The sequence below is a fragment of the Dipodomys merriami genome, unplaced genomic scaffold (assembly GCF_024711535.1).
Source record: "Dipodomys merriami isolate MVZ:Mamm:240054 unplaced genomic scaffold, mDipMer1.0.p SCAF_7, whole genome shotgun sequence".
In the NCBI taxonomy this organism is placed as follows: domain Eukaryota; kingdom Metazoa; phylum Chordata; class Mammalia; order Rodentia; family Heteromyidae; genus Dipodomys; species Dipodomys merriami.
This window is the reverse complement of record NW_027206290.1, coordinates 55,872,992-55,899,934: the sequence shown is the minus strand read 5'-3', so window position 1 is coordinate 55,899,934 and position 26,943 is coordinate 55,872,992. Positions and strand designations below refer to the sequence as shown.

Below are 26,943 nucleotides of genomic sequence, written 5' to 3'. Positions count from 1 at the left end.
ACTGATTTGTCCCCTTGGGCCCAGGACATTTGCTTACCTGTAAGAGCTCCCCTTGGTTACTGAGGCAAGCCGTCTGTGCTGTCTTGTCAGGTATACCTGGTAAGTACTGAACCAGTCAGAGCACTGAGGGAAGGGAGAGACAGCCACTGGCTGCTGGTTCCTATGTACCATAAGATTGGATGGGGCCACGTTGGTGACTGGGAATGTGTGAGGATAAACCCCCAACTCTTCCTGGGAAAGCTGCCTAGCTCATGTATATATCCCCTTCCTCCCAGCCTCTTCCTGCCAGGTAGCCAACCACAGGAGGCAAGACTGGAATGGCCTATAAAGCTGAATTGTCTACGTATGCCAGCACCCTGGACAAAAGTCATTTGTGGTCATAATATTTTTTTTCCTTTTACTATTTTTAATGAATTTTTTATTGTGAAAATACTGTACAGAGGGGTTACAATCACATGAGCAAGGACATGAGTCCATTTCTTATCAAGCATTGTTGCCTCCTCTGTTTTTCCCCTACCATCCCTTCCCTCCCATCTCCACAACTACATTCCTGTGCCCTCCCCCCCAAGCCTATATTGTAAAGTTTGTTTTTCGACATAGCGTCTTATACATCTCATTGTTGCAATGGGTTAACCTGTATTCCTATTTAAACAATTTGTTTTTCCCTTCCCCTCCCCAAATTATACCAACATCAAATACAGTGAAAACAGGGGTTATACTGTGGGGGAGGGACATACAAAGCAATATTGATTTATGATAGTAGTTGGATTTGAACTTATACTTGTTAGGTTCTCCTCCACTTGAGCCACATCTCCAGCCATCACTTAAGTGTGTGTGTGTGTGTGTGTGTGTGTGTGTGTGTGTGTGTGTGTGTGTGTGTGTGTCCATATTGGGACTTGAATGAATTCAGTGCCTGAGCACTGTCCCTGAGCTTTTTTTCTTCCCCCTCAGGGCTAGCACTCTACCACTTGAGCCATGGTTCCACTTGCAGCTTTTTGGTGGTTATTTGGAGAAAGAGTCTCACGAATTTTCCTGCTTGGGTAGATCTTGAACCACAATCCTCAGAACTGTTTCCAAAGTAACTAGAATTACAGACATGAGCCACTGGTATTTTTGATAGATGCCTATGACAGAAAATCTGGGCTCTCCCATGGCAAATCCAATAGTGTGAGCAGAGGTAGCTTTGGAGTACCAAGCTAGGGCTTCAGAGGGGTTTGATGGTAGCTGTCATCTGGAGAGGACAGAGGAAGAAAACCATACACCTACTTCGTGCCAGATGTGGTAGCAATATTACTACTTTTTGTTCCAACCAGGCTCTGTAAAGTGCCTTTTTCTTCTGCTTATCTCCATTCTGGACAGAATGCTTTGTTCTACACTGGGTGTGTGTTAAAAGAGGAATTAGTTGAAAGCTACATACACTCTGTGTTAACTGTCCCCAACAATAGAATACCCTGGAACTAGAAGAGGTGCCTCACAAGGCCAGGAGAGCTTTAACAGGAGCCAGCTTTCATCAGCACAGCTGGAGACCCAATTCTCACCACCACTCTGGTGGTAAGGATCTAGAAGATCCTTAAAGGCCATTTCCAAATCCAAGATTGTAGGAGTTTGTGTCCCAACAGTTTACTCACTTTATGATGGAACCCACATGGGCCAGGCTTTCCAGGTTGGCTGAACATTGTAAAGTAGGAAGAATTGTAAGGAACCCACAATCAGCCATACCAACCTCATAGGCTCCAGATGACTCACTGAAGCACATGCTGACTAAGGTGTCCCAGGCTGCAGAGCGAATTCGCAGAGTTAAAATGTGTTCAGAAAATAAACAGAGGAACCAGCCTGGGCACTATTCAAATGTCCTGTGCCCATCCATTTTCCTTCCCTCCTAACAAGATTATGCTTCAGGCCTGGTATATTACACATCTATACTCTTAAGCACTCGGGAAGAAGGATTAAGAGTTTGAGACCAGTCTGAACGTATATAGTAAGTTCCAGGTCAGCCTGGGCCACATAGTAAGACCTGTCACAAACATCAAATTATGATTCAGCCATCCCTGACTGAACACCTACTGTATACCAAGTATGAGTCCAGAGGTGTGTTACTTATCTATTCACTGACCCCATCAAGTGGATGTCACTGCTCATATTTCTCAGATGACAAGATAACCCACCTGAGGTTGTCGTACTAACTGTGTTACTTCACAGGAGTAAATGGCAAAGCTAGTCTCTCTTGCCTGCTTGGAGGAGAGCTTGCAAGGCCCACTCAGGTCAGTTGCCATTGTCTGGCTGGATTCCATGGGATAGTTTCAAGCCCCTGCTGGGTTTTGCCCTGCTTGCTTTGGGATTCCCTGTGGACCTTCCTGGTTCATCACCCAGGCCCCTGATTCTGATGGGACAAGATAAGCGAGTGGCTGTTTCCCACCAACAGATGCTCTGTGCCCAGGGAGAAAATATGCTAATAGAACCCAGCTTCGGCTAATTGTGGCAATTTCCCTTCTGCATGTCATCCTGAAATAGTAGCCAGGCTCTTTTTTCACATCAGGGAGCCCCAAATGAGCAGCTTAGATGGGGTTGTAGGCAAGTCGGTGAGCCAGACCTCCCTGCTACAGTTACACAGAAGAAGCTAGATAGGGGCTTCAGTGAACGCTGGGTTCCGCTGTTGGCAAACTTGGTTTATTGCAGTGGATAATTTGGACCTGCTGTTAAGCTGGAAGAGCCTCATTTAAACCTAAGAGGAAAATGGTACCTCAAGGCATTTAATAAAGGGCCAAACCCAAGGACGTGCAGTCTGACCTTGAACTCAGATCCAGGCCTACATTTAATTTGTCCTAGAGGCAATGCTAGCCAATAGAAGAACTGTCTACAATTGTGAGAAGGTTCCACATGAATGATGTCCAGCCTGGAAACCACTAGCCTCTTAGGGTGGCTGAGAAAGCAGAGTACAGGGTCTATGCAAGTTCTAGAAGGCACATAGACCTTCTGCCCCAGGACAGCTAAAGGCATGTTCCACAGAATCCTGGCTCAAGGGATCCTTACTGATGTGAATTAAAAGTCTAGATGCTTAAGGAATGTTAGGTGATGATGGATTAGACCCAATCAGCCACTCCCTCGCTGTGCAGGACTTGTCAGAGCCTTAAATAGGCTGACTTAGACTTGAATCTTCAAGAGATAGGAGGGAAATTGGAGACTATTGCTTAGAAAATTATTAACCTAACTCTGTTGTGTTGGAAAACAACATGACTGGTTTTCCTTTGCTCTCCCAGCACAACTATAACACTGAAGACGTCTGTAATCCCAAAAGGTACGGGGATTTTTTTTTCCCCACCAGCAAGCTTGCATTGTTACCAAAATTGACCCTAATGTTCACTTCTGATGCTCTTTGCCTGGGGGGGGGGGGGAGGAGGGGGCATTGTCATATCTCCTGTTCTAAGAGGCTCCCAAAGGCCACAGATGAGGAGGTGCACAGGGCAAGGTATAAGGGAGGACCCAGAGCTTCCTTGCCCTCTTTGTGTGTACCACCCGGCAGGAGCCTCCATTATTCAGTCAGGTGGGAGCTGTCTGCAGCTTGTGCCTTGAGATGAATGCAGACTTGTTGCATAGGCATGGCTGGAGCCTGGGCAATGGTGGAGAAATGGGATTGGCACCAGAGGGTCCGATCCAATGTTGGGTGTGGGTGTGGAAACACAGCACAGCAGTCTTATTTACATTCTTCATGGCCCCTCTCTCTCAGCAGTATTCCTTCCTCCAGGAAATGAAGCAGTGACCCTCCAGCATTCAGAAGGTCTTAGGACAGAAAATTTCCTTATAGCCAGCTAAATGCAAGGGATGATACAAGTTTCTATGACCCATAGTTGGGGGAGAATCATATGCTAGCAACTTTGGTTGAAAATAAATACACTGTAATGATTACATTGTAATCCTACCTGCTGGGAAGGCAGAGATAGTATCATGGTTTGAAGCTATCCCGGGCAAAAAGTTAGCAAAACCCCATCTTATCAACCAAGCTTCAGGGTGCCAATAGCATATGGCTGTCATCCTAGTTACTCAGGAGGCTGAGATCGAAGAATCATGGTTTGAAGCCAACTCAGGCATAAAATCTGTGAAACTCTTTTTTTTTTTTTGGGAGGGGATCTGGTCGTGGGGCCTGAACTCTGGGCCTGGCCACAGTCCCTCAGCTCTTCAGCTCAAGGCTAGCACTCTACCACTTGAGTCACAGCTTTTTTTCTTTTTGCTTATGTGGTGCTGAGGAATTGAACCCAGGGCCTCATGCATGCAAGGCAAGCGCTCTACCACTGAGCCACCTTCCCAGCCCAAATCTGTGAAACTCTTATTTCCAATTAGCTACCAAAAAGCTGGAAGTGGAGCTGTGGTTCTGTGGCAGAATGCCAGCCTTGAATGAAAAAGCTAAGAGATAACACTCAGGCCCTGAGATCAAATCCCAGTACCAAAAACGAAGCAAGAAACCTGGGTGTGGTAATGACCACATTTGTAATTTCAGCTATGTAGGAGAAGGACCGTACTCTGAGGCTGGCCCCGGCAAAAATGGAAGACCCTGTCTGAAAAAAAAAATAATAAAAAGACTGGGCAAAGGAGGATATGGCTCAAGTGGCAGTGCCTACTTATCAAGTGTGAGGCCCTGAGTATGTATGGGGGAAAAACATCATATATCAAAATATTACATCTGCTTTTATTAATAAAGAAACTGAGGCCAATAGAAGAAAAAGTGACTTGGGCAAGGCTATGTAACTAGTTCTTGCTGGGATTGCCCTATATACTATAACAAGGTCATACTTCATGCTGTGTAGAAGCGTCCTCAGGACAGCTAGATCCATGTATTTCTGCCCCTTCTGCCTGGAGGGTGTTTTGTTTTCTTCTCTGTAGACCCCCTTGAAGCAGCTCCGGGCTTCTTTCTATAGCAGGGCCCTGCAGGGAGTCCCCAGAGTGCCCCAGCCTGGCACATGGCCCTGGGACAAGGCCCTCAACATGGCAGCAGGCCTGCAGGAAACACAGAAGAGTACAGAAGAACCTGTGGCTCTGTCTTAGGAAAACATGACCACCCAACCAGCAAGACGCCACACTGGCGAGGCTGAAGAGGCCCCTGCTTAGCTTGGCCCCAGCTGCAGGAGTTGGCGCCAGTCAGACCCTTGAGAGGGCCAGGCAGGAGGGGCCAGAGGGGAGGTATTGTTGTTGTTGCTGGAACCAGGCACTCTAAATCCAGACAGATGGTGGTGCATCAGGGTTGTACATGCTGACGTCAGGGTCACTGCTGTGATGACATCACTCTTGAGACTTTCCTAGGACTGGATGTTCTGTGTGGGTTACTCAGTGACCCAGCCTAGTGATGCTATGACCACATAGATCAGAGAAAGGCAGTCTTGGATGAGTTGGCTGTACTCACAGGTGTTTGCTAAGTCTGAAGAGAGCATGCTCTGATGCATTTCCTTGCTAAGATCATGAGCATGTTATATCCAACTGCTCCAGCTTCTGTTTCCTCATCAGGCAAACTTGGCTAGAATGAGTTCTTGCCTTGTAGCTCTGTTGTAAAGAGTTAATATGATCTTTGTGAAGCAGTAAAGTTCCTTGCAGTGGCCAGAATGGAGAGGTAAGAATCAAGGTCATCCAGCAAAGGACAAATGAAGATCATATGTCCAGCCATGCCCTGTTAGTGGCGTCAGGGAGAAGCAAGCAGCATTCAGTGAGCAGCCAGGGATGGTGCTGGATACAGGGCTGTGCACAGGGTTTTCTCTGTAGAGGAAGACAAGTGGTATATGTATCTTTTAGCCTGATCCTCTAGGGCACAGCCAGAGTGGAGAACAATTTCCAAATGCCACCAGCACTCACAGGCCACCGGAGGGAAGCACTGGGGATAGAACCTGGCACTCAGTCAGGTTTGCACAACATCTCCATGCCAGCTTGGAGTTGCAAATCCCAGTGGGAATTTAAGGAGATTCTAGAAGTGGTACCTGGCCACTGACTGCAAGAGAGAAGGGGAGGTTTGATGGTGGTCACCTATTGGTAGATATTCTTCATGGGGAAGGGCAGAGCACATCCTGAGAAGCCTCACCCAAGCCAGAACATGAAAACCACATGACCCAAGGCAAAGGTTTCCTAAGCATTGGAAAACTCTTGATTGTGCAGATTCCTAACCTGCTGAATGCCCCTAGACCACAATACTGGGACTTGTGGTGTCAAGTTGTTTTTATATATGCAAGTGGGCATTTTTCTGGAAGGAAAGTCGGCAACAACAGAAGTAAATGGGTGATGTGATTTGTTAGAGGTTCACAGTGCTACAAATATGTGAATTATTGCCCAATGTTAAAGAATTAGGAACTCGATGTTGCACACTGGTGACTTGTGCCTCTGAATCCTAGCTACTAGAAGGCTGTGATTCAAAGATTTGAAGTCTTGGAGACTCCATCTCCAACATACCCAACAAAAAGCCCAGACAGAGGCATGGTTCAAGTGGCAGAGCCCCAGGCAAGTGAGCAAACCAAGCAAGTAGGAGGTCCTGAGTTTAAATCCTATACTTGCAAAAAACAAAAGGAGGAAGAGGAGGAAAAAGAAGAGGAAGACAAAGGAAAAAGAAGAAGGAAGAGGAGGAGGAGGAGGAGGAAGAAATAAGCTAGGTACTTATTACCCTCTCACTGTTGTTCCTCAGTGAATTGTTTCCACTTGCTTGCTTGCTTCCCCCTCAGACTTTTGTATCTGTAACTCTTTGATCTGAGCTCTTCATAGATGTTAAAAAGATGCCTCATTAAAAAAAGTCAATAAAGCTAAGATCTCTTCCAGGTTAAACTTCTTGACTGAGAATTTTGGTGTTGAGATTGACTCTCAGCAGGAGCAAAACCCACCCTTCCCAGGCCAGGCAAGTTCATTTATTCTGAGCAATGTGTCTGAGCTTTCCTAATAGTGTACATAGGAAGAGGCAAACTGAACTGGAGCTCAGAAGGTATCCAGAAATGACCAGCCTCATTCCTATAGTCTAATAGGAGTGATTGCTAAATGAAAGAAATATAAATCTTTGGGAGATCCTTTCACTGTGGTATCAAAAACTTGGCTTTGAGTGCAGTCCAATCAAGAAGATAGAGCTCTCCTGCAGAATCCTTTTTCTGAAGCCACTGCCAACTAGCCTAGTGATGAGAACAAAATAAAATAAAACAGGGGTAAGAAAGACTCTTAAGTAGGTCTTTGCATCAGGGAAGAAAGACCAGACAAATCACTCTTGGAAAATTTCTGAACTGAGATGCACACAGATGCACATACTCCTATCCTCACAGAGAACTGTGCTAACTGAGACCCAGGAATCTGAGCTTCCTTGGTCCTTAGAAGGCACTGGAACTATTGTGCTGGGGGCCTCAGCAGGCTGGAGGAAGCAGTAAATGTGAGAGCAGAGGAGTAAAGGAAAATGGACCCTCATGCAAGCCGTCCTGTCTGGCAAGGAGCAAAAGGAAAACACATGAATGGAATTAATGTGGTATTAAAACACTATGAAGTTGCACTGGCCCATCTGTGCCTCAAGATGTCTCCTTGTCAGCGACTGTGGTCCCTTGTTTATATCTGCTTCCAAAGTAGAGGCATTCAATCCTTGGCTATGGAGCCCCTATGGAAAACTTTCTGAATGACTCTGTCAGTGCAAGCACAGCCATCAGCCTGTGCCATCAGTATTTAAGGGCCCACTTACTGTATCTTGTCTATGAAAACGGGAATTATAATAAAAAAAAAAGACTTGATGGATGGATTCAATGATAGCTTGGAGCAGTGCCTAAGAACCTGGGAACCTGTGTGAGCATTTCCTGCTTTCTTCGCTTGAGATCGAATCCCTGATTTTCCATAGCTCAACTTGACAATGGCATGACTGGTTCCATTCCGGAGAAATCATACTCAACCACAGTCAGCAGATTCAGTATCCTGAAGGCATTTTGTATTCTGGTGGGTTTATTGAGCAGTAGCGCTTTTGGAAGTAGAGAAGCACCTGTGGTTGGCCTGAGGAGGGACCCGTGACGTGTTGTGAAAGAGGATTAAGGAAGCGAGATAAGGTAAAGAAGGCAGGCACAAGCAGGGTACCTCCATGAGCAACTGAGGCTTATCCCCACTGGAGCCATCTGGGATGTGGGAGGACACTCCAGCATTGCCCCCTCTGAGGGGATGCACCTCACATCCCTCTCTGAGTGCAGGCTGCTCCCAAGGAGGTCTTGCTTGTCTCCTGGCACTCCAGCCTTGTCCAGTCTCAGGGCAAAGAGTCATAAGCCCTTGGAATGGCTGTGGGTCCCAAGAGGACATAGTCAGGGGCAGGGCGAGCATCTTGTTCTAACTCCTAAGCTGGAGGGGAAAGAGCTGGGCTCTGAAGCTGCCCCATCCTAAGCATCCACTTCACCACTGCACTGATAACCTAGGAGACTCTCTTTGTCTCTCTGGGCCTCAGTTTACTCATCTGTCAAAGTAGAAAGAGCTCTCTGGTCTTGTCGGATTCATTCTGAAAATTAGGGGTGATGAAAGTGGCAGGGGCAATGTATGTTGTAGGCATTCTGCCTGCATAAACCCTTCAGTTCACAAGTGCAATTTGGTTTTGTGTTTCCCACTTGTCCATGATCCTTCTGTTTCAATTTCCAGGGTGGGTCAGGTTGGCACTGGAGCTTTCCAGATGAGCAGGGACACCCTGACTTCCAAATTAGTGTTTGCCTCCAAGCAACCTAAGTGATTTCTGAATGACGTATTCTGCCACAGCAACCTCTCCAACCAGGCATTGCTGTTGTCTCCTTCATTCCTGAGCAACATCAGACCCAGGGCTGGGAAGTTGGGTCGGTGGTACAGTGCTTGCCTTGCATGCATGAGGCCCTGGGTTCGATTCCTCAGCACCACATAAACAGAAAAAAGCCGGAAGTCGCACTGTGGCTCAAGTGATTGAGCACTAGCCTTGAGCTGAAGAGCTGAGGGACAGCACCCAATCCCAGAGTTCAGGCCCCACTACCGACAAAGAACAAAACAAAACAAAGCAAAACAAAAAAACAAAAAACAAAAAACATAGCTTGTCAGATCATCATACTAAAGTGTTTTGGAGTCTTCATCTGAAGTACAACTTTATACTTTTTTTTGGGGGGGGGGGTCTGGTCATGGGGCCTGAACTCTGGGCCTGGGCGCTGTCCCTCAGCTCTTCAGCTCAAGGGTAACGCTCTACCACTTGAGCCACAGCTCCACTTCTGGCTTTTTTCTTTTTGCTTATGTGGTGCTGAGGAATCGGACCCAGGGCCTCAGGCATGCAAGGCAAGCGCTCTACCACTGAGCCACCTTCCCAGCCCCTATTTATACTTCTATTTATTGACTGTGGCTGTTGCTAGGTGTCCCAGGCTGGACTGGAATGTTCGATCCTCCTGCCTCCAACTCTGTGTGTGAAATTTGAATTTAATAGGTCATCTTGCAGTTTGATTTTCTAAGTCTGGAAACTTTGGACTAGAAGACCAGAACAATCTCCTGGAAGATCTGGGTTAGAGGTCAGCCCAAGGCCCCAGTGGCCAGCCCTATCAGCAAGAGAGAACACAGATGGCCATCTGCCCCCGTTGGTCCAGAGCTGGCAACCTCAGCAGAGATACTTTACTTGATGACCTTGTTCAATTACATAATGGCTCATCCCCACTGTACTTACCTGTACAAAGATTCTTAGCATCTCCACCCAATGGGTAAGAGGCACACAGCCTAGTTAGCAAAACGTTTATGGCTTCTGTGGGCTTCCCAGAGACAGAGGGAGAACCAGAAATCAGGTACACATGACTCAGTGAGGGGCTCAGGGGAGGAGCTGGCCCTCTGGGGTCAGGTGGGATGACTCAGCCCTGTCTGATGGCAGAGAATGCTCTCTGATGCCAGTAGGCCTCACCTTATTACAAGGGAACCAGACAACTGTGCTTGTGTATCTGTCATTAGCTGCCCTCGGGCAGGGGCCTGGGCCTCCCAGCCTCCCCATGACTCCAGGTGTGGCGGCTTCTGTCTCCTAGGCAACGGTTCTCAGCTGTGAGATTTGCTATGGTACCTGCTGCAGTCAGGGATCCAGAGGCACCTGCCACACTGTCCCTTCAGTTTCCCACTATCTCCTTGCAGTATGCAATGTGGTCAGCTTCTTCCTCGGCTGCTGTAAAGTGTCTGCTGTGAGATGCAGTCACCTTGGAGATGGTTCTGCCCTTCTTGGATTTTCCCAAAGGAGTGATGTAGCTGTTGGGGGTGGGGGGAGTAGGTGAGGACAGATGCTCATTGTGTCTTGGAGGCAGTGGGAGAGGGGAATCTGAATACCTGTGGAGTCTGCAGGATGGTGGCTGATCCTTGAGGCAGTTTCTCTGTTCTAGACTAGAGTGCCCATCCTGTCTGCTGTGCTACTGACACTCATCACCGGCTCCTGGTCCCTTGCTCTTGGTAGTAAGGTCTCTTCTCAGGACTCTATCCTCCACCGCATCCTCAAGGCATCGTCGTTGGCCTTGTCCTGACTGTATGCTACAAAATGCCAAAGCCACCTCTCCAGAGCCACAGTCTTCTGCTGCTCTGTCATGTCCCCACAAGCCCAGGGAAGCAAGCCATTAAGTCTCTGCATTGTCCCCAGACCCTTGACCCTTCTTGCTTAGAATCTCAATATCTACATTTGTGTCTCACAGAGTCACAATGTCAAGGACCTCACCTCTATAGTATGCCTCCCAAATATCCATCCTCCCTCCTCTCCTATCCCTGGAAGTATGGTGTGGATAATGGGGTGAGCTTTCTCCTTTTTGGAATCCCTGGGGCAGAAAAGGTAGACTTTGCATTCATTTTTCCCTCTCTCTGAGACAAGAATGGCAGAGGGAAGAGGAACCAACATGCTCTAGACAGAAGACACTATATTTAGAGATTTAAAAATGTCTGTTCTAGCTGGCGTCGGTGGCTCATGCTTGAAAACCTCGCTGCTCAGGAGGCTGAGAATCTGAGGATTCCAATTTGAAACCAGCCCCACACAAAAAGTCTTCCAGGCTCTATCTCTAATCAACCAGCACAAAAGGTAGGCTGGAGATGTGGCTCAAGTGGTAGAATGGCAGTCATAAATGCAAAAGCTGAGAGAATGCCTTTGGAAGCCCTGTTATGCTTGCAGTCTCTTCCCACCCTTAAATTCATACAGGGGAAAAGGGATCCTTAAAAGTCAGATCCCAATGTCCTGGCAGCATTACCATCCTCCTTTCTCCATGAAGAAAGAAGAAGCTGTAGCTTTGAGGCCCAGGGCAGAGGTATAGAGAACCCCAGGAAGTGATATCAGCAGAGTCAGTGTTCCCTCAAACCTTGAAGGAGTGAGAAGTGAGTAGATGCATTGCCTCAGAAGTGAGTTAGCATTCCATCAGGCTGTTTCCATCAATACAGCCATGCTCCGTGTCAGCACACAGAACAAGGGACAGTCCTAAAATTGCTCCTATCCCTGTTCTCGCCTTTCCTTGGTACCCATAGGGATGGATCCTCATTTTTTCATCAATCTGCTTGGTTTAGGAGAAATCTGAAGCTTACTCTGTATAGTGGAACAATTTTATTATTAAAGGGTGTGAGGACTCTGTATACACAAATTTAGTTCCTTGGGTAAGCAATACTATTTGTGCCCAAATAAAAAGACAACATGAACACTATTTTCTTATTTTCTCAGAAAGAAAAATTCCTTTTTTTTTTTTTTGCCATTTAAGGATAGAGATAAAATAGTTTTCCGTAGATGGCTTAATTTCATAATTTAATTATATACACTTAAATCTCAGATTATGTAAACTACTTACAGACACTTTCCCCATTCACATTTCAAGAAAATAATAGTTTTTAGAAGTCACCCCAGACAATTTTGAGGGAATGAAAGCTTCTCTTTGGCTAATGATGGTTTTGAGAAATGCCACTTTTTATACACTTGTATAATGTTCCCAAGAGAAGTTGTATCCCAAACCCCAAATGCCCATGCACATAGTATTGGCAGTCTCTCTACTGCCTCCTCCCCCTTTATCTGGGGCATATTTAAATTTGTGATTATCTCCTCAAACTATCATACAGCTTTTTCTTTCTTTTTTCTTTTTTTAGTGCTATGATTTGAACTCAGAGCCTTGCTCTTGCTAGGTTGGCACTCTACTACTTGAGCCACACTTTCAGCCTTGTTTTTTTTTTTAATTTGGAGATGGAGTCTTGGGAACTTTTCTTTCAGGCTGATATTGAACCATAATCCTCTGGATCTCAGCCTCCTGAGTAATTAGAATTACAGGCTTGAGCCACTGGTGCCTGGCTTAATATAACAACTCTGACATCCACTTAAGAGGATGTCAGACTTGCAACCAGGAAGCCTTTCCTTTGGGAATGGGGCTTAAAAAATCCACAGACGACTTTATTCTTTAACCAGGTGTCTCACTAAGTATCTAAGACCAGAATTGATTGAGGTCACTTAATCTATGCTCCCTGAGCAGCGCTTTGTGGTCTAAAATGAAGTCCTGGAGAGAACATTCTGGAATGTGAGGCTCTTCCAGTCTGGGATTGTGCAGAGGCCTCTGTCATCTCATAATTCAATGTGGTGACAGATGCCACCAACTCTGGGGTTACCAGAGAATCCAGAATGCCTTGGGATGGGTCTGTTCCCCAAGTGATAGTCTTTTGCAGGTTTCTTGAATTGTCACACCTTAGCTTTCTGACAGATAAAAGGAGAGGTTTAGGTTAGAGAGAGGCTTTTTGGTGGGGGGGAAGGGAGAAAAGGGATCCTGAAGAAATTTCATATGTCTCACCTAATTCACCAGCCAATACCGTCATTCAGCTTTGCTGTTTTATATAAATAAATTCCAGGCAAAAATGTCCTTGGAAGTAAAGAAATCTCTTTTAATTTAAGAAAGGAAAAAAGAAGCAGGTGGTTATGAGGTGTGTCTGCTCAGAAGTTCAAAGGCACCAGGGTCATGGTTAAGTCTTGTTAGTAGAGGCTAACGAGAGTCTGGTGCACCTGCTGACTGGGGTAGACACTGCCTGGGAGCCAGGAGCCAAGCCATATGGTGTCACAGATGTACAGATCCCCCCATAAACTCCCACATAACTGCATCCCTTCATCTCAGCCAACCTGCTGCAGATCACCCAACAAGGAGACGATGGCTCAACTTTGCAAGCTATTAAAATCTCCACAGGCATTTAGGGGAATCTTGAGGGTTAGGCCTTTCCTAAGATAACCCCACTAAAAACTCTGGAAGAGGGACCAGAGCACCAGGAATCTGTCATCTCCCCATGCGGGTCAAACATGCTGTCGAGTTTGAGTCAAGTACAAAAATCATCTGTTGATTCCTCAAAGACTTAAAAATAAAGTTACTACCCCATGACATAGCAGTTCCAATGATCATTATACATCCAGAAGATGTGAGAGCAGAGTCCCAAAAAAGAGAGTTATGTGGCCACAATCACACCAGGATTATCCATAACAGCCCCAAGCAGGAAGTCACCCTATGTGTCCACCCATCTATACAGAATAAGGCTAGACTTACCCATAATCCTAGCTACTCAGGAGGCTGACATCTGAGAATCCTGGTTCAAAGCCAGCTTGAGCAAACAAATCTGAGAGACGCTTATCTCCAATTAACCAGCAAAAAAAAAAACAAAAAAAAAAACAGAAGTGGATTTGTGGCTGAAATGATGAGTACTAGCTTTGAGTGGAAAAGGTACGGGAGAATGTGAGAGACCCTAAATTCCAGCCCCAGAACCAGCACATAGAAAAGAAAAATAAGGAAAACATGGTCTCTTTACCTACAGCAGAATATTATGTAGCCTTAAAAAGGGAAGCCAGGCACCAGTAGCTTGAGCCTGTAAGCTTAACTACTCAGGAGGCTGAGATCTGAGGATCAAGATTGGAAGCCAGCCGGGCAGGAAAGTCTGTGAGACTCTTATCTCAATTAATGACCAAAAAGCTGGAAGTGGGGCTGTGGTTCAAGTGGTAGAGTGTTAACCTTGAACATGAAAAGCTCAGGGACAGTACCCAGGTCTTGAGTTCAAGCCCCAGGAATGATACAACCAAAAGCTGAGGGAAATGGAGTTCTAATCTACTCTACAGCATAAACAAGTTTTCCCCTCCCCCAGTGTGACCAGCAAGAATGTCAACAGCCGTTGCCAAATCCTCTTCCCAGCTTGGGGGGTGGGCGAGTTATGAGTCATCCATAGTTGAGAAGCACAGTTGGAGCTGAAGTCACCATCTCTCTCAGAGGTATTTCAAAGGTCCAAGTGAGTTTGGGACAGGAAATGTGAACTCACAGAGTATCACCAAATCATTACCATCTTTGATGTTGTTCCAGCTTTGATAACATTGGAGTACTTTCCATTTATTCTTAGAAGATATAGTAGGCAGAGACGTTTAACGTGACAGATGGTCAGCATGGGTAGTGGGTGGAATTTTCCCTCAGCAAAGTTGGTGTGGCTTGTGAGACTTCCAGGCTCTCAGAAACCCTAGGTGCTCATGAGCCTGCCTCTGAGCTGGGCCACCAATCTGTATTGTCATTCCACAAGGCCATGGTTGCTAAGGTGCTCACCTGTCAGTGCCAGAATAAACCAAACCAAACTTCAACAAAACATGAAAAAAAGAGCAAACCTCCTATAGTAAAGTAGTTAGGAGTTTAGGTACATCTGTGTGCTTGACAGACAACCTCTCCTATTTTTTTTTTTTGGGTCCGGTCATGGGGCCTGGGCGCTGTCCCTCAGCTCTTCAGCTCAAGGCTAGAGCTCTACCACTTGAGCCACAGTGCCACTTCTGGCTTTTTTCTTTTTGCTTATGTGGTGCTGAGGAATCGAACCCAGGGCCTCAGGCATGCAAGGCAAGCACTCTACCACTGAGCCAACTTCCCAGCCCCAACCTCTCCTATTTTATGTCTCCCTTCCTAGGATCTGCAGGTACCCAGAGACTCTTCTCCTTAGGATCCCCTACTTCCTCTCAGGGCCTTTGGACCCATCTTCTTTTGAAGACTTCGGTTTCATCTAACGTTTTTCAAAACGTCCCACAAAACAAGAAGGCTCACAAGAAGGGCTCTGCTTTGCCGAAAGGTATGGAGGAAGACTGGGGGGGGGGAGGGGGGTATGAGAAGAGAGGGGATAGGCCTTGTGACTGGATGCATCTGATCATTTAAACCAGCAAGTATTTACCATGTGCCAGGCACAGTACTGAGTACCAGGGTTAGAGGTAAGAAGTCATGAGGAGACAGCCACAGCCCTGGGAGCTTATTGGGTTGTCCTTCTAACAAAATCCTCTGTAACTACCCCAATGTGTGTCTCATCATCGCCACCACTGCAACCCAGGAGCTGTCTGAGCCTGGAGGTGTAGGACATGTGGATCAGACCATGGAGAATATTACTATGGGGCCTGGCGCATGACAATTTGAGCTACAGAAGGTGTTTGTTGGTGGCTTCTAACTAGAGATCTCTAGGTTTTCCTTTGGCAGAAGGGAATGTGGCTTGAAATGGTAATGTAATGGTAGGATCTGGTGTGGCTTGCTCATTTCCATGAAGGATTTAAGCTGAAGATGGATGGGATGGACAAAGGAAGGCTAAATCAACAGACCAGCTGGGAAATCACACTGGAATCTTGGTCAAACTGTATTTGATTTTTTTTTAATCAGTTGTGGGGCTTGAACTCTAGGCCTGGCACTGTCCCTCAGCTCTTCAGCTCAAGGCAAGTGCTCCACCACTTGAGCCACAGTTCCACTTCTGGCTTTTTCTGTTTATGTGATGCTAAGGAATCAAACCCAGGGGCTCATGCATGCAAGGCAAGCACTCTACCACTGAGCCACCTTCCCAGCCTTATACTTGATTTCTTGGTAGTATATACTAATAAAAAAAATCTGAGAAGCCACTTAAAACTGGATTTTCTGTTCCTTGCATCATAAACTATATAGATTGAAATAGACTTTGGTAACAAGCTACAATAAGCAAAATTCCCAGTGTTGGGTTGGGAAGAGACTTGTTTAGGCAGAGACCAGCAAGAATGCCTTTACTCTGCCTTGCCTGGAAAAAATGGATGACAGTTAGCTGGGCACTGGTGGCTCATGCCTGTAATCCTAGCTACTCAGGAGGCTGAGATCTGAGAACCAAGGTTCAAATCCAGTTCAGGCAGAAAAGTCTGTGAGACTCTTATCTCCAATTAACCACCAGAAAAGTGGAAGTGGTGCTGTAGCTTAAGTGGTAGAGCACTCACCTTGAGCTGAAAAGTTGAGGAACAGTGCCCAGGCCCAGAGTTCAAGCCTCATGACTGACAAAAAAAAAAAAAAAGGCTGACAGTGTTGGACATAGACCTTATCCTAATGGAGTCCCTGCCCTGTGGAGCTCTTATGAACAAGATACCAGCTGCCACCGGCAGTCTTCATTGAGGTCCTCAGAGACTCAAGTCAAGGAGGAAGTTGGCCCATTTAAAAGGGGAAATTAAGCCAATCCTGCTGGCTTGGAAAACCTGTATTTCTAATTAGAGTTAGAAAATCACAAATGGGTGACTTAGCAATGGAGTTGCCAAAGAAAGTGATGCTTATGTCCTGAGATTGCCCAATCCTTAAACATGTACACCCTAAGAAGTAAGGTGCTAAAACAGCATCTTTCCTAGGAAGGCACCAACCCCCTACCCACTCAGATATGAATAAGAGTGGATGAGAGAGATATACTCCAGCACTTGGGGTGCTCTATTGGCTGAACAAGAAACTTATTCCAGCCTGTAATCCCAGCTACTTAGGAGGCTGAGAATTGAGGATTGTGGTTTGGAGCCAATCTCCAACTGACCACCAGAAAACAAGACTGGTTCTGTGGCTCAAAGTGGTAGAGTGCTAGCCTTGAGGAAAAACTCAGGGACAGCATCCAGGTCCTGAGTTTAATCCCCACAACTGACAGAAAAAAAGGAGAAGGAGGAGGAGGAAAAGGAGAAGGAGGAGGGGGAGGAGGAGGAGGGGGAGGGGGAGGGGGAGGGGGAGGGGGAGGGGGAGGGGGAGGGGGAGGGGGAGGAAAGAAGAGGAGGAGGAGAAGCTTCCTTGACCATGTGGGTGGGGAGAGCCTGTTTCTGTCCAGCAAGGTGCTGTGCTTTATGCATTTTTGACCAACTTCAATTCAATGTGTTTCCCACCCTTCCCCTCTTTAAGGAAGCAATTCTTATTTCTGATTTATTTGATCTTTCCTTTCAACATTGCTGGCTATGGTGATGAACTTCAGGATTTAGTTCATAGAGTACCCCAGACATAATGAAGAACATGATGCCTTGCCCCTAAATATGACGTTGAATCTGAACCCACTCACTAGCCAAGTCCTAGGAAGAGGGAGGAATAGATATTTATGATGGGCCTCTAAGGGCAGGAGGGGAGAGTACACAGATGTCAAGTGGCCAGAGTCAAGTGACCAGAAGTAGACTACAATGGGACACGGTGGCTATTCCCTTAACACATACCTCCTTGTCTGTGGAAAGCTATTGCAGATTTTGTTCACAGCTTAATCTGCCTTTAGGGAAAGCTAAATGTACCTCTACATCCAGGACTGGAGCATATGGTAGACACCGCTTCTACTAGTAACCTGGGCATCTGTTAGAAGCTGGTGTAGCGTTTGCTTGCTACTCTTAAACAATGAGTTCCCTCCATCCCTTCATTTGAGATGGGATGCTGGACAATAAGGGCTGTAGCAGCCAGAACACTGCCACATGAGAAGTAACCAGGGGTGAAAGCCATCTTGATTGTCCCATATCTGATCTCACCGTGGACTTGTGCGTTGTTTGAGGTTAGCATAGCGATCTGTCACCTGCAGCCAAATAACTAACCATTAGAGAGTGATAAGTGCTACAATAAAAGTATGACAAAAAGGTTGGGTGTTTGAGAGAAAGCAGGTTAATTAGTTAAGAAAGAGCAGCTGGCTTTTCAGCAGGTAGAATGGCAAGCATTGGAAAGAGACCAGCAGTTCTTAGCATCAAGGACACCTTTTAGTTAGAACTGGCTTTTTCTGACTCATCTGGAGCCAGCATTATACTTCTCTCCCTTCATCCAGGTGGGCACAGAAGTAGAAAGGACTCCTGGGACAGCACACCTGATTCCCCATAGACATGGGATGATGGATCAAAGTCTGCCTTCTGTTGTCCCAGTCCATCAGGCTCAGGGAGCTCCCCAGAACCCCCCTCACACTGTGTAGTCAGACACCTCCTCATGCTTTCTCTTCTTCCCACATTGCAGGAGATGGAGCACATGTCTCCCAGGCTGAGAGCCTTCCTTTCAGAGCCCATTGGTGAAAAGGATGTTGCCTGGGTGGATGGTATCAGCCGAGAGCTGGCCATCAATTTGGTCACCAAAGGTTTTAACAAGGTAATTTGTTCCCCTCTGCCACTAGCACACACACATCTCTTCCTAACCTCTCTTCCTCTAGTTCAGGCCAGATGGCAGCCCCTGCCACATGTCCTTATGAGGGACCATAAGAGAGCAAGGCTGGCACTTGGCAGGGCGCCACCTGCCTCAGTGCTGATGACCCCACATGCTTGAGCAGCCTCAAGGGCTTGCAGATGATGGGCAAACAGAACTGCTTCAGCTCAGAGCAGCTGGGCTGGGCATGAGTCATTCGGTCAGTGTTCAAAGGCTCAGAGCTTGGTAGAAGGGAGCCTTGCCACCAGTGTCTGGGGCAGAGCTGTCAGAATGGATGACTTGGATCCACGCCCCGCCCCTCGGGAAGAGGCTCATGGAACCTTGCTTGCCCCTGTCAGGATGCAAGCATTGTCAAGGCATGTGACAAGCCGGCATCCTGGAGTCTATACCAAGGTGAGAAGCTGACATTCCTAGCTCAAGAAAATGGCTTCAGGACTATCCAAAGCAATCTCTGAATAGATTAGTCTGCTTTCCATCGCTATAACAAAATATTTGATGCAAAGTACTTTATAAGGAAGATACTACACTATGGTGCCTATTTCATAGCAAGAACACATAAAAAGGAGAGCAGGAACACATAAAAAGGAGAGCTGGATCACATGGCAGGACAGGAAGCCAGAGGGTAGGGAAGAGACATCCTTACTCTTTTATATATTCAACTTATTTAGTTTAGTGCTGGATTGATCCCACACCTCACACATGCTAAGCATGTACTCTACCACTGGCCAATGCCTCCATGCTTCCCACCCTATTTTTCACTTTTTCTTTTGTCTGTCACAGGGCTTGAACTCTGGGCCTGGGCATTGTCCTTCAGCTCTTCAGCTCAAGGCAAGCACTTTACCACTTGAGCCACAGCACCACTTCCAGTTTTCTGGTGGTTAATTGGCCTTTTCTGCCCTGGCTGGCTTTGTACCACAATCCTCAGATCTCAGCCTCCTGAGTAGCTAGGATTACAGGCGTAAGCCACCAGTGCCCAGCTTGAAGAAGTTTTATATGGATAGATGTACCCACATAGCCACCACCCTGACCCAGACACCTTTGAAATTCCAGATGGCTCCCTTGTACCTCTTTTCAGCCAATGTCATCCCCTATTCCAAGAGATAAACACTGTTCTGACATCCACCACATTTCCTTAATTGTAGGGTTTCATACTTGCCCAGCTGTGTTTATCATTTTAAAAAAATATTCTGGATTGGGGATGTAGTTTAAATGGTAGAGTGCTTGTTTAGCAGGTACAAGGCCTCCTGGGAACAATTCCCAGTACTGCACGCAACATATGTATATATGTGGTATTTGCTATATACAGGCACTTCCAAGCTTATCTATCTATCTATCTATCTATCTATCTATCTATCTATCTATCTATCTATCTATCATCTATTTCTATCTATCTAAATCAATTGTGAGATATACTATTTCATTTCTATTGTACTGATGTGGAAACTGGGTCAAAGAGAACACATGTGGATTGCTAGTGTCATATGAAATAACAGTGATGGAATCTGGGGCGGGGCAGACAAACCACAGGACTCAAGGCCTCCAGGCTCCATTGTGCTGTGTGCACCGCTAGAAATAAGGTGGGCCATCACCCACCCCTCACTGTTATACTCTCCAGATTCCAGGGCCTTTCCTAGACCCTCCCTTGTAGTTAGCAGAAAGGAACAGAGACCAAACTCAGGACCATATGACCCCAGTGGTCAGCTGCCATCTCTCCTGTCACCCAAGTCCCAAGGTTTAACTACTGAGGCCCTCAGCTCCTGTCTGTTCACTCTGTTGGCACAACACCCTACTACCTAATGTCTAGACCCTACAAGGAGTCAATTATATGACTTTGGGGTTGCCCTGCTTTGAGCTTCTAGATAAAATGCAAAGGATTTCATAAGCCTGGGATTCTGGATTTTATAGGATAAGCATGTCTCACCAGGAGACAGGGAGGAGAGAAAAGGATTAAGACCTAGTATTGGGCTGAGCATCCACACCAAAATCACAGTGATACAAGCATGATATGACTGGGGGACGTTGGCTTTTCAAGGTTGCCATTGGTCATCAGTGAACATGCAGACCTAGGTGTCGGTGTCTGCTTAGAGAAGAGCAGAACTGAGCTGCATCATTGCGACAGAGGCCCACAGTAATGTAAGGGACATTCAGGACAGGAGCTGTGAGTGGGGTCTTAGACAGAGGGAAGTGAAGGAAGCTTGAGAATGAGAAGCCAAGACAATATGTGTTTATTTAACAAGGGCAGATGCCAATGTGAAGGTTCAAAACTTTAATGAGCCCAGGCCAGGGCCTCCTACCTAAATGGCAGTGCCCAGTGGAAAATGAAATGGAAAGGCTTAACTGTATTTAGACTTCCAAGATGGTGGCAGCATGACAGTAGACATATGGTGGTTCACCTATGCATGGGACCCTACATACCCATGCAGATCTAACCTAAGCAAAGTCAATCTTGGTACAGATTCACATTGCCATAGTTTGGCAAGAGGTGGAGATACCCTTTGGGGAAAGCCTCTGGAGAGCTTCTCTTCTTGGTCTTTCAGTTGAGGACAAGTCTGCCCTTGTATCACCATTTTGCTGCTACAGGAAGAAATGCACTTTCTTGCTTGGTCAAGACGACCATCCATTACATCTTTTCAGGATTTCTGAACCAAATTCCTTACATCTGGGCTTCCCTCTGATGAATGGTTTACTATCTGAAGCCACTGGAGAAACTAAATGGGCAATGAGCAGGGCCCTGATGGAGTCTCATGAGGTTTCCTTCCCTTGGAAGCAAGGTGAATTCCTCACAGCTGAAGTGAGAAGGAAGGTCATCTTTCCCTCCTCACTTGCTACAAGATGCCAGAATGAGACCAGTGGGAAAGCTGAGGATAGAACATCAGGTGGCAACTTGGCTTAGGGGCCTTGCCATGTTCCTGGAAAGTTCACCTGGATCCCACCTGTTGTGCATTCCTGGATTTCTGTCTGCTGAGCTTGGTGGCTGGAGAGGTTCAGATGACCAGATCAGCTGATTTCCATAGCTGGCCCCCAAACGGGCAGTAGATGAGTGGGAAAAAGGCAGGGGGCTCAAGCTCTCAGATTCTTAGGAGAATGGGGTGGGCAGGGTACACATGAGGACTAAAGTGTGCCATGTATCTCCAGAAGAGTGTGACCTATCAGAGTGCTCAAAAGTGCTACTTGCACCAGGTGCTGGTGGTTCACGCCTGTTATCCTAATTACTCAGGAGGCTGAGATCTGAGGATCAAGGTTCAAAGCCAGCTCAGGCAGGAAAGTCCACGAGACTCTCATCTCCAATTAACCACTCAGAAAACCAGAAATGGCGCTGTGGCTCAAGTGGTAGAGTGATCACCTTGAGCTGAAGAGCACTGGGACAGCACCCAGACCCAGAGTTCAAGCCCCATGCCAAAAATTTCAAAAAATGCTATTTGCTATTAGTTAAAATTATTATCACTAATGTTCCTCTCCTTAGACAAAACTCTATGTCTCTTCATCCTAATGCATTTGCCTGGCTATTTCCATAACTACAGCACCTAGCAAATGCCAGTGTTTTAAAGCACTTAAAAACATGTTGACTTAAAAACACCACCATAAAATCCATCAGTGAAGATAGAAGGAGACTGATAAAAAGTAAGATCATGCTAAGCAACTCTACAAAACAGAGAGAATAATTAAAGGGTGAACAAATGCAGCAGTGGTACTCAGGAGACTCTATGTTGAAAAGAAACTATACAACTTATGAACTAAGTAGGAGGGAAAAACTGGGAGAGAAGGAAAGAGGGAGTAACATTGTCCGAAAAGAAATGTACTCATTACCTGACTTATAAAATAGTAACCCCTCTGTATATCATCTTTATAATAACAACTTTAAAAGATATAATAAAGCAACAAAGGTGGGGGAGAGCGATGGGAAGGGGAAACAAAGGAGGAGGCAACAATGCTTGATAAGAAATGTACTCATTACCTTGCTCATGTAATTGCAACCCCCCTGTACAGTATTTTTACAATAAAAAAGATTAAAAGAAGATATAATAACAACAAATCCATTTAAAAAGAATGATTAAAGTAGCAGTGTAAAATCACCATGAAGTTCTGGCTGTTTCTCTCTTCAACAATTAGACAATGTCTAAAAGCAAAATCCCTAGCTGGTGATATATCTTAGCTTAGTGATAGAGTGCTTGCTTTCCTGGTGTGTACAAAGCCTTCAGTCTGATCCCCAGTACCAAAAAAAATTTTTGAAGAAATCCAAACTCAAGCCAGGTTCTCATTCCTACAATTGTACAATTCTAGGTACTCAGAAGGCTGAGGTCTGAGGATTGCAATTGGAAGCTAGCCCGGGCAGAAAAGCCCATGAGACTCTCACCTCAACTAACCACCAAAAAGCCTAAAGTGGAAAAGTGGTTCAAGTGGTGGAGCATTAACCTTGAGGGAAAAAAAGCTAAGAGACAATGCCCAAGCCCTGAGTTCAAGCTTCAGGAACTAGCGCGCACACACACACACACACACACACACACACACACACAAGCTAAGAGACAGTGCCCAAGCCCTGAGTTCAAGCCTCAGTAACTAGCACACACACACACACACACACACACACACACACACACACACACACACACACACACACACACACACATATACACACACACACCCTAATGCTTGGGTCCATTTTATGACTAGCTGTTATTTGATTTTACTTGTTAAAAAATATATGCCTTTTAGTTAAGATGAAGTTTACTTTGTTTTATGTAACAGAAAGTCAACAGACACCAGCAGGTTTTCCTGGAAAAGGCCCAGAACTCAAAGGCGTGGGTGGATATTGGTTCTTGTTCATTCTGAACTGGAGAGCCCCCAAACCAGGCCCAAGAGACAGACATGCAATGTGACCTAAAAGCTCTAGCCTCCACCACGTAATGGCTTGGCCAGCTTATGCTCAAATAGACTTGGGAGATATCTTTCTCCACATGGTCCTTGTTCTTCCTCATCAATCATGGTGTAATAAAATTGTAAAAGAGAGATGAAAACCTGTGGAAGGCACGTAGAAAACTAAAACACCCTGTAGAAACATGAGTCATGGTGCACTTAACATTTATCTAACATGTATTGTTTAGCAAATCTATTAAAACAGACCGTTTCTATAAAACTAATAATCCAAGAAGGTGGTACTCCCATGGCTCAAAGATATAATGAGATCTAAGGATCAAGGTTCTAAGCCAGCCCAGGCAGGAACATCTGTGAGACTCTGATCTCCAACTAACCAGCAAAAAGCCAGAAGTGGAAGTATAGCTCAAGTGGTAGAGAAACAGTCTTGAGTGAAAAAGGCTAAGGCACAACCCCCAGGCTCTGAGTTCAAGCTCTAATACCTATATACACACACATAAAAATATACCAATAGAAGACCACACACACACACACACACACACACACACGTCACAAAGTTGACTCATACAAGCAGAGGCTGAATAGCTCCACAGGTTGCAGAGACAGAACTATTGAGTCTAAGAAGTTGGAAAATACAGGATACAATAGAAGCCTATGATGTGGCCCCGGTCAGTAAAAGGCTTGGAAAAGAGATACAGGTCTAGCATGTTTTATACTTTCAGTGCTGCTCCCAAACACAGGACAGCATCTCTCTCTCAGGACAGAAAGAGGAATCTGCATTCTTTGAATGTTTTGGCATTTGGTTCACTTGATTTAATTTCCAGGGCAGGATCCACCATGAACCTTGGAAGGTGCCTTAACTTCTGCTGGTCCACACTGCGGTGCAGGTGCCTAGATCGCACAGGTGGTGTACAAAAACAAGTCGATGCTAAGATGGCCTTCACCTGCCAGCCACATGTGCAATATTTCTCAGCTGAGGGCGATCTTGGCACCATGGGGACATTGAGCAATGCCTGGGAAATGTTATGATTGGGAAAGTAGTGTGGGATAAGGAATGTCTATAACTCATTGATGTGCATTTCAAAGAAGTGCCTTGGCTGGGGATGTAGGTCAGTGATAGAGCATTTGTCTAGCATAGGTATATGCTAGGTCCCCTACTTAAAACATTGCTACCAGATCAACCATAGCCAGGAACATATTAGAAATAGAAAATCTCTAGGAACTAATGGCTCATACCCCTAGCTGAGATGTGAGGGCCATGGTACAAAGCCAGCCCTGGGCTGCAGATATATCTGAGAGACTCTTATCTCCAATTGACCCACAAAAAGCCAGGAGAAGGGGTGTGGCTCAAGTGGTAGAGTGCCAACCTTGAGCAACAAAGCTAAGTAAAAGCATGCGGTCCTGAGTTCAAGCCCCAGTGCCAGCACAACAATCAATCGATCAACCATTCAGTGTAGTAGAATGGAAACTCAGGTTGGCTCACACCTGTAATCATGAACTCAGAAGGCAGAGATTGAGAGAATCTTGGTTTGAGGCCAGACAGGGCAGAAAAAAACTAATGTAGTGGAAAGTTGTAAAGCACCAGCCAGTTTCCCTACAAAAGGCCCAGAACTCAAAGTTAAACCAGGTTTTTAGGTCCTAGATAAAAACTCCAGAAGTTTTTCATATCAGGTCTTATATGCCAAATAAAGAGACATAATGAAGAAGGGAGGAAGGAAACTTATCACATGGAAACCACAGAAGACAGCACTTCAGTGTGTGTTTCAGTCATGTTTAGCTGTCTTCAGGGGTAAAGGCATGGGCCTTAAGTTAATGGGGTGAATTTAGGGCAGGGAGTAAGAATGTACACATAATATATAGGTGTAGCCTGGTTGACCATTATCTCAGTGTTTGTCTCTGAAAGAGTTTCAAAGAAGTTATCACTTCATCCCTGGAGGGCAGCAGGAACAAGTCAGTCTCTGTTGCAAGGTCACTGTTCCCTGGCAGTTGATCTGTAGTTTTGAACTGTTCATTTTCCTTTGAAGCAGTTTTACCTTTTGCCACAAGATGATAAGAAGAAAGCATTGCCTGTCTGAGGGGCATTTGCCTTTTGTCACAAGATGCTTATCGGTAAATCCTGTTCTTTCTGGAGGTGATTGCACAGTGACTGCAGGAAAGAATGGTTCCTATCAAAGCACACACATAAATGGAGTCTGGGTGCCCAGCTTTTATCCTACTTTTGCTTAATTCATGGGCCCAGCAAAGGCAGCTTTTCAGTTGACTCTTAAACAAGTGGTGAGTGGATGTTGGTTCTCATTCATTCTGGGCTAGAAAATCCCCTCTAACCAGGCCCAAGAGATAGACATGTAATAGGACTTGAAATCTCTAGAGTCTGACAATAAGCTGGGCATGGTAGGCCTGTCTCGTCATCCTAGCTTTGTGAGAGGTATAAATAGGAGGATCGAGGTCAGGTCAGGTCAGGTCACCACCAACAAAAACATAAGACCCTATCTGAAAAATAACCAGAGCAAAAAGGACTAAGGGCATGGCTTAAGTGGTAGAGCACTTGCCTAGCAAGCACAAGAGCTGGAGTTCAAAGCCCAGTAACACCACCACCACCACCACCACCACCACCACCATCATCATCATCATCATCATCATCATCATCATCATCATCATCATCCTAGAACTCTTGATTTAGACTCTTTTGAGTCAGAAACTGTCTTTTTCCAAGATGCCAGGTGATCAGTGTGCTCCTTAAAGTGTAAAGGAGCAAGCAAGCGCTTGCTGGGCTTGGCAGCCCTGGAAGATGAACAATCCATTTGGCTTACCTCTCACCAATTGTCCCCAAGCCCTGCTGGCTGTAGTCAGGGTTTCAGTGACTGACAATCTCCCTTATCTGACTCATTGCCCAACCTTTGTCACCTAGGTCCATATGGTTGGAGGAGGAAGGAAGGGCACATCTGAGACATATTACGATAACTTTGTTTTCCTTCTTGCCTTGTCCCATTCTCCTAGGCCTACATCCTGCTGGGCCAGTTCCTTCTAATGCACAAGAATGAAGCAGAGTTTCAAAAATGGCTTATCTGCTGCTGTGGTGCCACTGAGTGTGAGGCCCAGGAGAGCTCTAAGTGTCTGAAGGAATGGTGCACCTGCTTCCTGTAGAAAACCCTCCTTGGCCCCTGGGCCAGAAATAATACCTTCTAGACCACCAGGCTCTGAGTCATTACTTGTGTTTTTGACTAACAGTACACATACACGTGCATGCTAAAAAAAAAAAAAAAAAAAAAAAGTATAAAGGACCCACACAAGAAAAAAAAAAGCCACAAATCAATTTCACAAATCATTCTCTGTAAAAATGTATATACTAGAATGGATAATTTTAGCCTTAGACAAGAACTGCATCTCAATAATGAATTACTATAAATCACGGTGCCTAAAAAGAACATAGAATATTACCAGTTAAGTATCCCTATTCCACACATACAAAGCATGGCTGGACTTTGCTGAATTATTTCTTCTTCATCAGATATGGTAATTTTCTAAATCAGTTTCTTGTGAGTTTAAGAATAATAGCCAGGGCACTAGAAGTTTCGCTCACTGGTAGGGTGTTTGCCCAGCACACATGAGACCCTGGCTCAATCTTCAGCACCATAATTTTGAAAATTAATTTAAAATTTTTTTAAAATAATTAGTATGGGAGAAACAAAGGTTAGGATGTTAAGTTTATTTTAAATTCAGTTATTGA

General features: G+C 45.6%; 1 protein-coding gene across 2 annotated transcripts; it reads left to right on the top strand.

The window, feature by feature from the left end:
* Banf2 (BANF family member 2) lies at nucleotides 1-26,409 on the top strand. 2 transcript variants are annotated; one of them, XM_070007651.1, is made up of 5 exons: nucleotides 1-99; nucleotides 10,879-11,005; nucleotides 14,860-15,018; nucleotides 18,162-18,290; nucleotides 26,214-26,409. In XM_070007651.1, exons 4-5 carry the CDS (start codon nucleotides 18,165-18,167, stop codon nucleotides 26,358-26,360), a joined length of 273 nt encoding a protein of 90 aa, XP_069863752.1. In that variant the 5' UTR covers nucleotides 1-99; nucleotides 10,879-11,005; nucleotides 14,860-15,018; nucleotides 18,162-18,164; the 3' UTR covers nucleotides 26,361-26,409. The 2 variants fall into 2 exon arrangements, with proteins under 2 accessions (XP_069863752.1, XP_069863750.1); XM_070007649.1 differs by lacking the exon at nucleotides 10,879-11,005.
* The last annotated feature ends 534 nt before the right edge of the window (nucleotides 26,410-26,943 follow it).

Coding starts and splice junctions, on each gene's coding strand:
- Banf2 (XM_070007649.1), top strand. CDS start 18,165: ATGGAGCACATGTCTCCCAGGCTGAGAGCCTTCCTTTCAGAGCCCATT. Junction 18,291..26,213: donor TCACCAAAGGTTTTAACAAG/GTAATTTGTTCC, acceptor CCATTCTCCTAG/GCCTACATCCTGCTGGGCCA.